General features: G+C 40.0%; 1 protein-coding gene across 2 annotated transcripts in view; it reads right to left on the reverse strand.

Moving 5' to 3' along the window:
* Nucleotides 1–14,512, reverse strand: part of fbln2 (fibulin 2) — a 72,772-nt gene that overhangs the window by 31,729 nt on the left and 26,531 nt on the right. For both annotated transcript variants that reach the window (XM_040003173.1, XM_040003172.1), the window contains exons 3-5: nucleotides 3,292–3,415; nucleotides 2,138–2,267; nucleotides 1,322–1,502 (exon numbers count right to left, since the gene is read on the reverse strand). In XM_040003173.1, coding sequence (XP_039859107.1) covers nucleotides 1,322–1,502; nucleotides 2,138–2,267; nucleotides 3,292–3,415 — 435 coding nt within the window. The remainder of the gene's footprint in view (nucleotides 1–1,321; nucleotides 1,503–2,137; nucleotides 2,268–3,291; nucleotides 3,416–14,512) is intronic.

The following is a 14,512-nucleotide window of genomic DNA, read 5'->3' on the forward strand; positions in this document are numbered from 1 at the left end:
GTGAATTTCCTTCAGCCATGTACTCATGCTTCATGGATAGTCCTGGTACACTGAGCTTTACAGTATTGTAACCTGTATGATCTGCCTGCATGAACAAATTTCTTCAAGTCACTTTGAGATGAGAGTTTTTTAAATTCTTGATTCTGGTAGAAAGCACTTCCAGCAATCTTATTAATGTGATGCCATATTAATAAGATCACCATAGATCTCATAGCATCATATCAAAGCTTTCAGCTCCCAGTTTGGATTCAGGAGAATCCAAGATTTCCCTTTTGATAAAGCATAAAGTCCTCTCTGCTCTCACCCCCAACCAGTCATGGGGGATGGCTTCCCCTCCCTGAGTGTGGTTCTGCTGGAGGTTTCTTCCTGTTAAAAGCGTGTTTTCCGTCCCAATGTCACCAAATGTTGCCCAAAAGCAGGTTGTTTGATTGTTTTCTCTGTAATATTGTCAGGCGAATTGAACTTAGTTGAACTGAATGTCCGAACTGATGGCAACATTCCTGACTTGCTCACTGTGTTTCTGAGAAAAGGATAGTAAATATGAACCTTTCCTGTCTCTGGTTTCTTTGACCTGCAATGACTTGTCTCTGTTCAGTTCTAAAAAGTTCCTACACATCCAGCAGTTAATGTCATCAGTGGAGCTCATTACGGAAATGTATTTATTAATATCTCCTGTTTGTGAATGTATTTGTTTACTTTTTCATACTTAAGTAACTTTAAATATTCTTAAAGAGTTTTGCACTCAATCTCTGTTTCTTCGTATTTTGGATCACAGAACTGTGACTGGGAAACAAAGACATTCCCCAAATTTCTCTTTACTGACCATCACAAAATAAAAGCAAACGTGAAGAGGAATAAAATGTAAAAAAAGATGAATTAGACTGATAGAATCTCCCCCGATTCATGTGGGAATAACAATGTGGCATGTTATTTCAAACCTAATTGTTGGACATACTGAAAAGACTGTCGGGTGTTTGCTTTCGCTGCTTCTTGCAGCCTATTTTGTAAAAAAATGTGACATGCTGTGATAATTAACATAGCACCTGCTGAATTTAATGAGCATGTGGTAGGCCATGCACTGGAATGGATCAAAGGGCACATAGCTAACCTCACTAACCTCACTACATGAATATTTTTGTTGAGACAGGAAAGAACAGTTCACAAAGGTTCTGAAACTTTCAGTCATAATTACTACATTTTTTCACCTGCCACTTCCTTTGCTTGTTTTTTATTATACATAATATAAGTCCTAGCACGTGCAAAGTGCATAACATACGTGTTTTGCCAGGTGGAAACTGACTGTGCAGTGGGTTACAGATACCTTTCCTGGGAAGGGCAGTTGGTCTTGGCTTCTGCTTTCTCCTCAACAGGCTCAGAGCATCCCCTTCCTCGCAGCAAGTGAGGAAGATGTGGCCGCATGGATAGCCTAGGTGCTGGTGGGCATCACAACCCCGCCCTTCACTGCGAACACGTAAGCCAAGCACACAGCAGCTGCAGCACACCTGCCAGTCCGCACAACAATAGCATAGCCTGTTAGGAGAGTATCACCGGGGTGTCTTTCACATCTCTAATCATCACCTCACTTTATGGCCCTCTGCTTTTTGCTGGTTAGTAAACATCAGCATGAAAGAGAAACAGATGAGCAAGCTGCTTTATCGCACTGCAAAGGACTTCAGCTGCGTCATGTTTTGTAAAGAAAACCACATGTTAACCTGGTTTTTGCAACCATCCTCTAAAACCCAGCAAGCAGAAGACCTGATACCGGAACATTTAACTCAGGTGGATTAGCCACAAGGTAAAACTCAACTACTTAGAAACTAGAAAATGTTGCATTTCAAATTAAGACTTCGACATTAAAGATTTTAATTTAAAAGCTTTCGCAGCTGTTTTCTTCAAATAAGTCAAAATTCTGATGTGGTTTAAGTTCAGAATTCAACTGGCAAATGCAACTTTCACTATGTTATTGTGACAGGAAAAAAAAAACATAATTTTCTCCCCGTTTCTGTTAACAAAGCAAAACAAGAGTGAGCCTCTGGTCAGCCAAGTGCTTGCTTCATGGAGAACTTGGTGGATCTGTTCACCATCTGTCATGACTCAACTGCCTTCCTCTTCCCTGTGAATCTTCCACTGTGTGTACCTGATAGGAGTCATCTAGACACGAGTCCCGCTCATCCACGTCACAGGTGTCTCCACCTCTGGCTGAGGCCACGCCTAGTTCACACTGTCTTTCCTTCACAGAGCTGCGACAGCACTGCTTCTGTGCAACACTGGAACACACACACACACACACAGCGAGTATTTTAGCACTTTCTTGTGCTTCATATTACTCCATATGTTAAAAGTAAATTCTACGTTATGCATATTAATGTCAACTATATAAATAATGGAGACATAAACAAGTTAGTAAAAGTGTTTCTGAGGTCACAGGTGCTGTCCTCATAGACTTCTATACAACCAGATGGCTTTTTGTAAAAAAGGAGTTGCAAAAAGCGGCTTTACTTTTCAGACATCTTTTATGACCGTCTGATGTTACACAGAAGAAAAACAGTATGCTCCATATAACCCAAGCAGCAACTCCTTATACATTTTTATTTCTGTTCTTTGCTGTGAAAGAAACATCATCCATGATGAATTTAGTGATGGTCAATCCTGTGGCTCTGATGTTAACAGGTTAATCCTATCCCCAGCCCTTCCTGACAGTATAAGTGAAAGATGTAGCTTCCACGTATCTGTGGTTGTTTAATGGGAAACTTGTTCCTGACAAGTTAACGGGTTCAGTCACTTTTTTGGGCTCAAGAAAGTCCATTTGATTGACAAATGAACGTGTGGTTTCATAGGTAGATATGTCTCTTTCTTGTCAGATGTGTTTATAGATAGAGAATGTGAAAAAGCTCATCTCAACACTTCAAACTGATGACAGCGGTCACAGTAGCTCACTATTTTATCATTTCGTTATTTGTCTATGATAAATCAGTTAAATCAGCTATGATGGTATTCTAATATAGTTTATTTAAGACAGCGTGCAGTGGTTACAATGTTATCAACATTCAACTGCAGTATATTCAAAACGTCTAAATTATAAAGGTAATAAAGGTCATTTTTGCACTAAAATGTATTTTCTATGGGGCAGTGTAGGAAATGGCAGCAGTGAGCTCAGTTATCCTGACTGTAACTCATACTTTGCATAATGTGCAGCACGATGAGTAAGTAGTTCATGTGTACAGTTAGTGTGCAGCAGCTACCACAAAGAACATTTGTATAACTAAAAATTCATACTCTCATGTTACTTACCTGCAAACAGAGACGTTGTCATTAGCGAGCAGAGGCATGTTCTTGCAGTGACCATTTTCAGAGGCCCATCTCTGGCCAGCAGTGCAGCAGGTCTGCAGCAGGTCTTCAGAGGACACACCTGGATCTGCAGACAGCAGACATGCAGGTATGCATATGTCAGCACACACATGACTGATGGAATAAAAACAGTTCAGCAGTGTTCAGCAGTACTCTACATGTGTGCACAGCTACGCTGTATGGAGCAGACAGAAGCCCAAAGAGAACAGTGAAAACGTTAAGCTGTCTGACAGAAACATTTAGTAGACTGCAGCAGCCCTCGACGGTGCCTTAAAGATTTCTCCAGCTGACTAAAGAGGTACAAAATACAGTAGTGCATTTTATTACTGGATTTTTTTCCCTTTTTGGTCAGGTCTTGGATAACCTACTCAGCTATACGGCACAGTTTTTAAAAGCTGAATGAGAGTCCTTTGGTAGGGTTGTGAATATATACAGGACTCCGGGCAGTGTGCCAGAAGATGATGAGATTTTCTTTGCCAATAGTATATTTTTCCCTGACTGCTATTATAGAAAAAACTAACAAAAACACTATTTGAGAAGGTAGTACAAGAAAATCCATAAAGTATTTTAAAGAAAAGATTTGACAGCAATTTTACTCTTTTGTGTCATTTTGATGCAAATATTTCCAAAAGGTTTTATCAGTCTGTGCCTTTCAGAAACAAACAGGTAAAAGGACTGACCACTGTGTGATAAACTGCATAGACACGTAGAGAAAGATGCTTTAAAATACATTTTTGGAACTTTTTTCAAAATACCATCAACGACAGACCTAGATTTGAAAGAAATCTCTGTACACGTGACACAAAACCATAGAGAAAATTAAACTTTGTAAACTGTGGATGACTGGTTGATGCCTCTGATGTTTGTTGCAACACCTCGTCAGTGATCAGTGGATCTACACATGTTAAAACCTTTCCAAGATAAAAATATTTCTGAACCAAATCCAGAAAAACTCCCACCTTCTGTGAGCTCATTAAAGTGGCCTGAGGCATCTGGCTTTAGAAGCCAGCATCTGTGATGGTTTGGGGGTATTTAGAGGATATGCCATGGGTAACGTGCATATCTAAGAAGTCTCCATTAATACTAGCTAATATGTCCGAGTTTTTGAGCACCACATGCTGTCATCCTACTTTCTCTGGGGAGGCTATGGTTGTTTTGGCAAGACAGAGTTAAACCAAATTCTGAAGAATCTTCTTCTCTGCTTGGCTTCTCCCTCTTTTGGAGAGTCCACTTTTGGATTTGTGCCACATCTATGATTTGCCACTTTTAAACCAGAGGTTTTCTAATTAAAGTGCCTCTGACTGGAGTTAATAAAATCAAATAAACAGATAAAAGGTGAGGGCCACAAGCTTGTAGTTCTCTGTGTTTGGGAGCGAGGATCAGAGATGTTCTCTCACGCAGAGCTGATTCCCATTGAGGATGGCATGATGGCTCTGTAAATTAAATCAGTTGCAATCCTTAACTGGCCATTTTAGTCATTCAGTGAGGGAATACCAAAATAAAATCCCAGTAATGGCTCCTCTTTAAAACCATCTCAATTGCCATCCATTTAGTCAGAGGAAAAAATGTCATAATTTCAATGCCATCAACTGAAGGAAACGAGCATAGAATGGATTTTGAAACCAGGAACCAATTAAATCCCCACAACTGAATGAATGCATTTCATATTTCTAAACTTCACAACAACATATTACTATCGATGCTCAAAAGAGGGAGAAAAAAAAGCTCAATTTGTTGCTTCCATTCAGCTGATTGCAAGCAAAGATTGTCTACATCAAGAGGATTCCGATTTGGCAGCCACTGATCAATGGCCATCTCTGCCACACCGCAAGCTCCCAACAGAGACTTCAATGCCCCCCTCTACCACCACCTCCCTCCGGTGAGCATGTAACAGCAAGCCTGGCTGCTCTGTGCGAAGCTTAGTTGGGGGATGTACACACCATGAGACAAACTGCTGTTGCTGCCTGGCACTGTAGAGAGCCAAGAGCTCGTCAGCCTCACCATCGCCTCCACGTCAGTCCCCAAAACCGTCTCACCCTGCTGCTTTTATCCACATATTAGCATGAATGCTCAAGCACACACACACTCACACACACACACACACACACACACACACACATCAAACTTCACTCAGTGCCCTTTGAAGAAAAGCCACTGACAAAGAGCTTTTGTTTTTCAACTCAATAAACCTTCTTTGGCTTATTTACAGCACACAACATTTGCATATTCTTCACACTCAGGCCGCTGTGAAATGAAGCTTTGTTTTATAACTTTGAAGACAGGAATATAATTTGTCAACAACAGCAAAAATACATTTACAAAAATCAGCAGTAAAAACAAAAGAATTTTAATAACGTTCATACTTTTCTATGCACAAAAGCATGTAGGCATTAAAAATGAGTGCGTCACACACACACACACACACACACACACACACACACACACACACACACACACACACAGCTAATTACATTTCACTGTCTGGATTTCTGCTGAAACATGAAGCTTATTTCTCGTAATTAAAACCAGCTACATCAGAGAATTGGCTCCACAGAGTCAAATATAGCAGTTTGATAAGATTTAGCCATTTCCTGCATGCATGTAATATCCACCATATTCACCTCAAACCATAATTGGTCTGAAACTGTGCTAATCCCATTCTGCACGCTTGTACATTCGTATAGGAAAAAAAAAAAAAGAAATAGTTCCCGAGAACACAGAAAAATAGTCGAGCTTCACTCTGAAATTCTATTTGAATTCACTCGCCTGCATTCAGCTTCATCCCAGTCCAACATCTTTTGATAAAGAACTTTTATAGCAAAAACTTACTGTGCATAATTTATAAGTATTGACATTAGAAAACAGCATTAACTCGTAGGATGCTTGAAAGTAAAAAATGGCTTCTCATTTTTTCCCCAAAACATTGTCATTGTTAAATTGTTAAGTCTTCTAAAATCTGTTAAATCTGTTTATTGTTTGTTTGTTTTTTTCAAAAATCTCTGTCTTCATTGGGCACCTACTTAAACTGCTGTGTAGGCTACATGACAGTATTTCCATGGCCGTGCTCTTACTCTACTACTGACAAACAAAATAGTTGATTTACTGAAATAACTGAATAATTAATTCATGGCTTAAATAAGTTATGAAGCAGAAACAGTGGCTGCTAGCATAATAAATTACACATTCACTTTACAAGTGAACAATCCCATGTTTGATTCTAGGCGGAGACACAAAGAGAATGCTGTGTAAAAATCAGCCAATTAAAACATGTGGAACCACCAGCTGTTGCGATGCTTTGTAAATAAGGAAACAACAAAAAGAATCTTTTTTTTTCATTAAGCGAAAATGTTACAAAAACATCAAATTTTCTCATTTTCTTAAATGTGACAATTCTGGGTTTCTGTCAGTGTATTACAAGCCCTGTGGCTAGCCTGGCCCACATTTGCACCCACTGTATTTAAGCACATGTGGAAGGTGTTCAAAGAAGGACATCAGTAACATCAACCTTTGATTAGTCAAGTCCTGTTGTGAAGTTTCAAGTTGAGCATTTTGGCTCTGAGTGAGACACTCTGGGACACAAAATGCTCTTAGGCTTGTATCTTGCCAATAATTAATGAAAGAACATGCTGTTTATAGCTTTTAAGTCTGTAAATCATTGAAGTCCAAAGGTTATTTCCCCATAGATTTGCATACACTCACACTCTTACACTCAGCTTTCTTCACCACGATGGACCAGTACAGCATCTGAACCACTGCAGCCGTGGCCCCAATCCTGTCAGTGTCTCGCTCCCTTCTCCTCACTCATAAACAAGACCCCGAGACTCTTAAACTTCGTCTTCACTTCAGTTGGGTACTCCACCCTTTCCTGGCTGAGTATCATGGCCTCAGATGTGGTGGTGATATTCTCATTCCAGCCACAATCGGCAGTGAACCGGTCCAGTGAGAGCTGGAGGCCACCAACTGAATTACATCAGCGGGCCTCGGACCGGTACCGGTCCGTGAGTCATTTGGTACCGGACCACGAGAGTTGAGGCTCAGGTGTGAAATGTATGGTTTTCAGGGTTTTTATCGGTTTTTAGCGTTATTTTGTTATCGTTTTTATCATTAACTCGGTTTTCCTGGGTCTTTTCACGTGTGTTATGAATAAATCTTATTTTTTTCGGTACCGGTACTAGTTTTATTTTGTTGTATTTATCCGCGACACCTTAAAGGCCGGTCCGTGGCGCAAAAAAGGTTGGGGACCGCTGAATTACATCATCCGCAAAATGTAGAGATGAAATCCTGAGGCCACAAAGGTGGAGGCCTTCCCACTGCATGGCTATGCCTAGAAATTCTGTCCACACTGTTAAAAGGATTGGCGACAGTAATTCAGAACAACACTTCACAGCAGTTGTACAGGGACTAAAGGGCTCATAACAGTGGGCCAGATTATATCTTTCAGCAGGCCTGGGAATCTCTATGTGTTTCCTTGGATAAGCTGAAGGAGGTTGGATGTGAGGAAGAAGATGGATGATGGACTGATGGATAGATGTTCCCTGCCTCATTTAAGAATTTTAAGAATATTTTTTCATGTAATATTTCTGGATTATGTATGATATATAGCGTATAGACATGCAAAAAACATTATCCAAACCTGAGTTTGTATACAGACATTCATTGGGGCAAGTGGAAAGCAGCATAATGTCTCACTGTTATCAAAAATATGTTCCAAGAGTTCCTGCCAAAAGCCAAATATGATTTTCAGATGCAGGGTCAGATGGAACTTAACAGTTAAGAGTAGCCTTCTAATTAGAAGGTAAGCACATATATTTATAGCTTAAAACCACACTTCTGTCAGTACCTTTTGTTGAAATAGTCAGAGCAGCTGCTGAGATGGCAGTGCTGCCTTGCCTATCAAACCAGCTGGTCATGTAGCAGATGGACTGAAAATAAGAGACATCCGTCCACCTAAGGAGATCCCATGGGGTTTGTCTGGACAGATTAGCCCAGGCTCACACAGCTCACCCATCATTACTTTGTCTGGCCAAACACAGACCTTACCACCCACCCACTGAGACACAAGTGAACCCATCTGCACCACCTGAAAACAAATGACAACAACCAGTGATCGCGTGATGTCATGAGTGTCTGCTGCTTATAATGTGTCAGGAGTTTGGATGGCCTAGGACAGGGGTCGGCAACCTGCGGGTGGTTTGGGAAAATAAATTGGAAGTATTTAGCTGAAGTGTATTTTATTTGTGTTTAGTTCTTTTTTTAACTTGTAGTTCTAAATTGGAAGATTATTGTGATTTTGAAATATAAAAATAAGATTATATTTTATTATTTTTCATCGCTCAAAATAAGCGTCACACTCGCGGAAGCCGGTGTAGCCGCCGAAACGCCGTGCATTTATCGAGACTTTCAACCCCAGGTAGGCCAGTTATGGATCTTCGGATCCACATTATGTCAGCAGCTGTTCTCCACCGTGAACTATGTTAAAAACAGACACTGCTCACGCCTCACAGACGACAGCTTACAGTCCTGCGTAAAGTCACTTCGTACAGCCCCGATTTGCAGACGCTGTGCGCAGAGGTTCAGGAGCAGAAGTCCCATCGTAAACATACCACGACAGACCCGACGATGTTTCCATGAACACGCTTTTCAGCATCTCTTTATTGACCACTTTTCACACACGGTTGCTGTACGCACACAGCCGGCTGTAGCTTTTCAGCTCACAGCCCGAGTCCGACACATATCAACACAACAGCAGAGACTTTAAGGCAGCGAGGCGTGATTGCGGGTGCCGCTCAGGTGCGTCCGCCTCCCCTGCAGCGGCACTGCAGACCACGCCCCGCCACACACATTAACCAGGTAAAATACATATTTAGGCAGAATTTTGCAAATATCTATTTTTTTTTTTTTTTAGCAGCATGGAGCTTTTTTTCCAATTACTTTTTAAAAGTCAGGTCAAGGCTCCAAAAGCCCAAAGGAGATATAAGGGTGGCTCACGACAGTTTTTGTTTGCTGGATCATTTTAGTTCAGCTTTCCTTTTGTTATATTTCTTTAAGAGTTCAAAATGTGTTAATTACATAAATAAAATGTAATTTTCTCTGTAGCACTTCATGGATTTCATAAGCAACACACTGTAGTTGCTTTTTACTTTTAAAAAGCAGTTAAAAACTTTTCTGTTCAAACAAGCCTTTTGTTGATCTACGTGTTTTATATTCTTTACATTATTTACATTTGACCTTTTACATTGTGTATAATGTCTATTGATTGTATTGTTTATTTTAATCTTTGTGTACAGCACTGTGACTGCCTGTCTGTGAAAAGTGCTTAATAAATAAACTTTACTTACTTACTTTAGTTGTTCACACAAAGCATAAAGGTAAAAAACAATATATGCAGTGTTATCTTCATTTTAGATGTCAAAAAGTATTTGCGGCTCCCAGTGTTTTCTTTTGCGTGGAAACCGGGTCCAAGTGGCTCTTTGGGTGTTAAAGGTTGCTGACCCCTGGACTAGGAGCTCATGAAGTGATATATTTAGTCACTATATTTATATTTAGTCATCATGCAAATTCATGGCTCCCCAGAAATATCAGCCAGTTAGTGCTGATCACTGACGGAGCTAGTTCACGCAGGTAAAACGAGCCGCAATGTATCAATACATGCCAACATCCTCGACTGAAATATTTCCCATCTTCCCCTCTGTCTTGTCAGTGCCGCTGCTGCCCAGTCCCAGCATCCACCTGTGGGCCACAGGGATATGTTTATGAATCATTTCACAGTTTCATGGGTATTTCCAGCAAGTGATGAGCCCAGAGCCTTGACACCAAACACTATTTGTATTTTGCCGCTAAAAGAAATCACATCAACATTAGTAGTCTAACTTATTTTCAGTATATTTTTTTAATTCTAAAAATACTATACATAAGTGCATGCACTGGATATGGCTTAAAGGTGCATTAATTTATATTATGTGAAAGGGTAGCAGCAAACCAAATAACATTCAAATCAGCAGAACTCACTTTCTCATCGCGTCTTTAATCCTTGTTGATTGTCGTAAAGAAGAACAAATCCAGCTCAAATGCTCGGGTTTCTTAATAGTTGCAACTGAACGATTTAGAAAAAACGTGTTACCTGTACATAAAACATAAACATAACATCATCTTCTAAAAGTATCACTAGTTGAATTTAGGAATTTATGGCTGTGTTTCTGTCCAATTATAAGTCCTAATATTTACTCAGTTTGAAGCTCCATGTTGGTCTCCACCAACCTCAGAGAACTATGTATGGTGTTTCAGCTGCTAAATGCTCCTGTTTGTTTATCAACCAAACACCACTGTTTGCACCCTTTGATACTCAGCAGCTGGTGTTGAATCAGGCTACTGAACATTTTTCAGCTACCTGTTTGATAAACTAAAATGGGAAAATTTGTGATTGTAAAACAAAAACAAAGTAGTGAAAGGTGCTAAATCCTGTCATTAAGTAAACTAGTTACTGGTTACTGGCGATCTTTGCCTTCATTTCAGAAAGAGGCAGATGAATCTATTGATGCCATAACCCCGTTCCATGCGCCGCCCGCTAACACTATGCTCTGCATAAAGGCGACATGCTAGTTGCTTTGACGAAACTCTAATATTTCACATAATATTACCACATATTCTGCATTTATACCAATATATGGAACCATTATGTTTATTATTGACAATCTTAGTTTTTCAAGGTTAAACATTGAAATTTCTCTCTTTTGTTACACTTGCACTTCTCTCCCGTAAGATCAGTCTACTTTCTTTCTGATGCGCAGTGCTAGAGTCCAGAGTTAAAGGTGGGGCAATATAAAGAATGAGAATAATAGAATAAATATTTAATAAAAGCTGCCATGCTTACCAAGTGCACAGTACATTTCTCTTAATAACGCTATAATAAATATTTGATTTACTGCCTAGAATGTTTAAGTAGTTTAAATGAACAGTGGCCTTCACTGACCAGGCACCACTGAAGTGCTTAATCCAATACAATATAGTGATTTCAGAATCACATTAAGCCCTGAATGTTTAGCAAAGCCTAGAATCTTCTTAATTGTTCATCATGTATGACATTTATGTTTTCCACTAAAAGTACCTTTATAGCCAGAACATGCAAGAGGAAACTAGCCCCTGCCTGCAGACTTCTCTTAAGCCCTACCACAGACGATATTGGGAACATCAGCAGTGTTTTACTGGGAGTAGTTTGTCAAGTCTGGGCAACTTTTTAAATACATTTTTTATGGGAAAAGTTGGGCTATATTCTACTAAAACAACCCCCCTCTCATCCTAGTATGCCTATGCCAGACAGACGTTTAGTTATAGTTTTAGTAAGTCAGACTAGCATGCATTGATGGATAACTGATAATAACACCAGTTTATTGGAACCAACTCTGTGATAAAATACTTCAGTAAAACCCGAGAAAAAGGAAAAAGCTCCACGTGTTCAAAAAATGTCAGCATTTCATTCTCTACATTTTAATTTTCAGCTTCCTGTGGGAGGAAGACACCGCAGCCAAAGATCACACCTGTCAACCATTTCAAACCATATTTTGGCAGACAAGCCACTTTTCAATTTCAGCTCAAGAAACAGGTGTGGATTTACATGACTCATTCTGTTTGTGCGTCTTGTGGAAATTGCCAGTAAAGTTGGCGCATTATAGATGAATTGCTGCATCTCTTCAAGGTTATGCGATCAAAGGCCATGACCAACAGTCTAAGACAACCTAAGACATTATTGTGGTCAATGTATGGATTGTTGAATTTCCCAACAAACATCATGTGAGGTTTTAACATGACCACAGTGATACCAATATCATCCTCATTTCTTCTTGGCCTTTCTTCCCACTCAGCTTTACAGGGTCTCATCTGCAAAGCAGAAACTGCTGAGTTCAAAGGCCTATTCTTACACTGAGTCAGAGCTGCGGTTTGACAAAAATTGAAAACAAAAGCCCCATACAGTACTGTGCTGCTCTGCCTTCCTCGGAGGCAAAGCTAGAAATTCTCTGGGTTTATCTCCAGCTGCTTCATGAGAATTAACTTCTGCTGTTTTCCTCTGAGTATGAGACAGCAGGCATCTTTAAATCCAAATTCAATGTTCCAAATTTGACCTAAAAGTTTAATTCACTGCCATCTTTGCAGGTCTACATCAAACAGACACAGATGTAATAAACTGCTGCAATACAACACCAGTGTGGTGCATAAGCTCTAAACCTATCCACAGCAAATGTCCGTAATGAGTAATTTCCTTTATAATCTGGTACATTCACATTCTGTCAGTGTGCATTATTCTCAATGGTGTCTGCATCACGAAGGCTCATTTTGTTAGGAATCCCACAGCAGCAACAGTCTGGATGAGCTATGGCCTTGAAAACAAGAGTTTGAGAGAGATGCACAGATTGGCCACAAAATGCAAACTTCTCTTTCAGATTGTCTCTCACATCTGTCAGTCACAGCAATCCCAAAGTGGAAGGTTTTGATAGTGGCTGAAAATGTGAATATTAATATGGTATGCTAAGTTTGTTGTGTGAGATCATTCTCACTATGTGCTGCTTACCAGGCATTAAACTGTACAACCAGGTGGAAAACACAATGAAACATTTAGCAGCTAAAATTCGATTCAGTTCAGTTTTATTTATATAGCACCACTTCAGAAAATCAGTCACCTCAAGGTGTTTTACATGTAATGTCACCATATCAGTAACACTACTCCTATGAGCAAGCACTTGGCAAAAATGGGAAGGAAAAAGTCCATTTTAACAGGAAGAAAACTCCCTCGCGTAACTAAGGAAGGGTTCAGGGTCACCTGACCCAATCCCAATTATAAGCTTTGACAAAAGGGAATCTTAAAAGTAGAGATTAATTATGGCGTTCCACAGGGTTCTGTGCCTGAACCAATTACATTATACATGTTTCCATTAGTCAGTATCATTTGAAGGCATGGTATACATTTTCATTGCTGTGCAGATGATATCCAGGTTAATTAAATGAAGCCAGATGAAACGGACCAATTTATTGTGTCATCTTGAAATCTTTAAAGTCCCCCAGGCTTACTGCTCATTAAATCTGAAGATTTAACATTCAGCCTTTTATATTTAAAATGATACAGAGTGCTATAACAGAGTTTATCCATATGTGCTTATAGTAAATCATCTTTATTCTTAATCAAATATATAAATCTAATTAATATGTTGAATAAGAAATGCAGTTTGAGTAATAAAAATTATTCTAATCTCTAGATTTTGTGTGTGTAGACATGATCCAGCTTCGACCTTGGCAGATTAGTGTCTGTGTGTGGCTGCAGGAATCTGTCACCAACCCAGAGAATCATGAGCGAGTCCCCATCGGCTCCGTCTAAGCACTGGGTAAAACTCATAGGAGTTGATTCAGACTTCCTGTATTAGGGTGCTGGTTTCACAGATCAATATTCTTAAAGACTTAAAAGCCTGAATGACCTCAAATTTCCTGCTTCTAAATTCAAATAAAACTGAAGTGATTGTATTCTGCCCTAATCTCAGAAACATGGGTTCCAATGAGACACTTACTCTGGATGGCATTACCTTGGCCTCCAGTTCTGTGGAACCACAACACCCTCTCTACTTAAAACTCTCCTAAGAATCAGACTTAAAACTTTACATTTTGAAAAAATTCCTAATCAGGGATTTATCGCATGACCCTGAACCCTCAGTTATGCTGGAATAGACCTAGGCCAGGGGTGGGCAACTCCAGGCCTCGAGGGCCGGTGTCCCTGCAGGTTTTAGATGTGTCCTTGAGCCAACACAGCTGATTTAAATGACTAAATTAGCTCCTCAACATGTCCTGCAGTTCTCCAGAGGCCTGGTAACGAACTAATCATGTGATTCAGGTGTGTTGACCCAAGGTGAGATCTAAAACCTGCAGGACACCGGCCCTCGAGGCCTGGAATTGCCCACCCCTGACCTAGGCTGATGGGAACTTCTCATAATATTGTTCTGTCTTCATCCTCCATGTGTTTATACCCCACTCCGAATTTAATCAGTTATTATTCATCTCTGGCTCTCTTCCACAGCGTATCTTTGTCCTGTCTCCCTTCCCTCAGCAGATGGCTGCCCCTCCCTGAGCCTGGTTCTGCTTAAAATCTGTTCATGTTAAAAGGGAGTTTTTCCTTACCAAAGTTGCC

This window comes from Simochromis diagramma, unplaced genomic scaffold (assembly GCF_900408965.1).
Source record: "Simochromis diagramma unplaced genomic scaffold, fSimDia1.1 OVJJ01000646.1, whole genome shotgun sequence".
NCBI lineage: Eukaryota > Metazoa > Chordata > Actinopteri > Cichliformes > Cichlidae > Simochromis > Simochromis diagramma.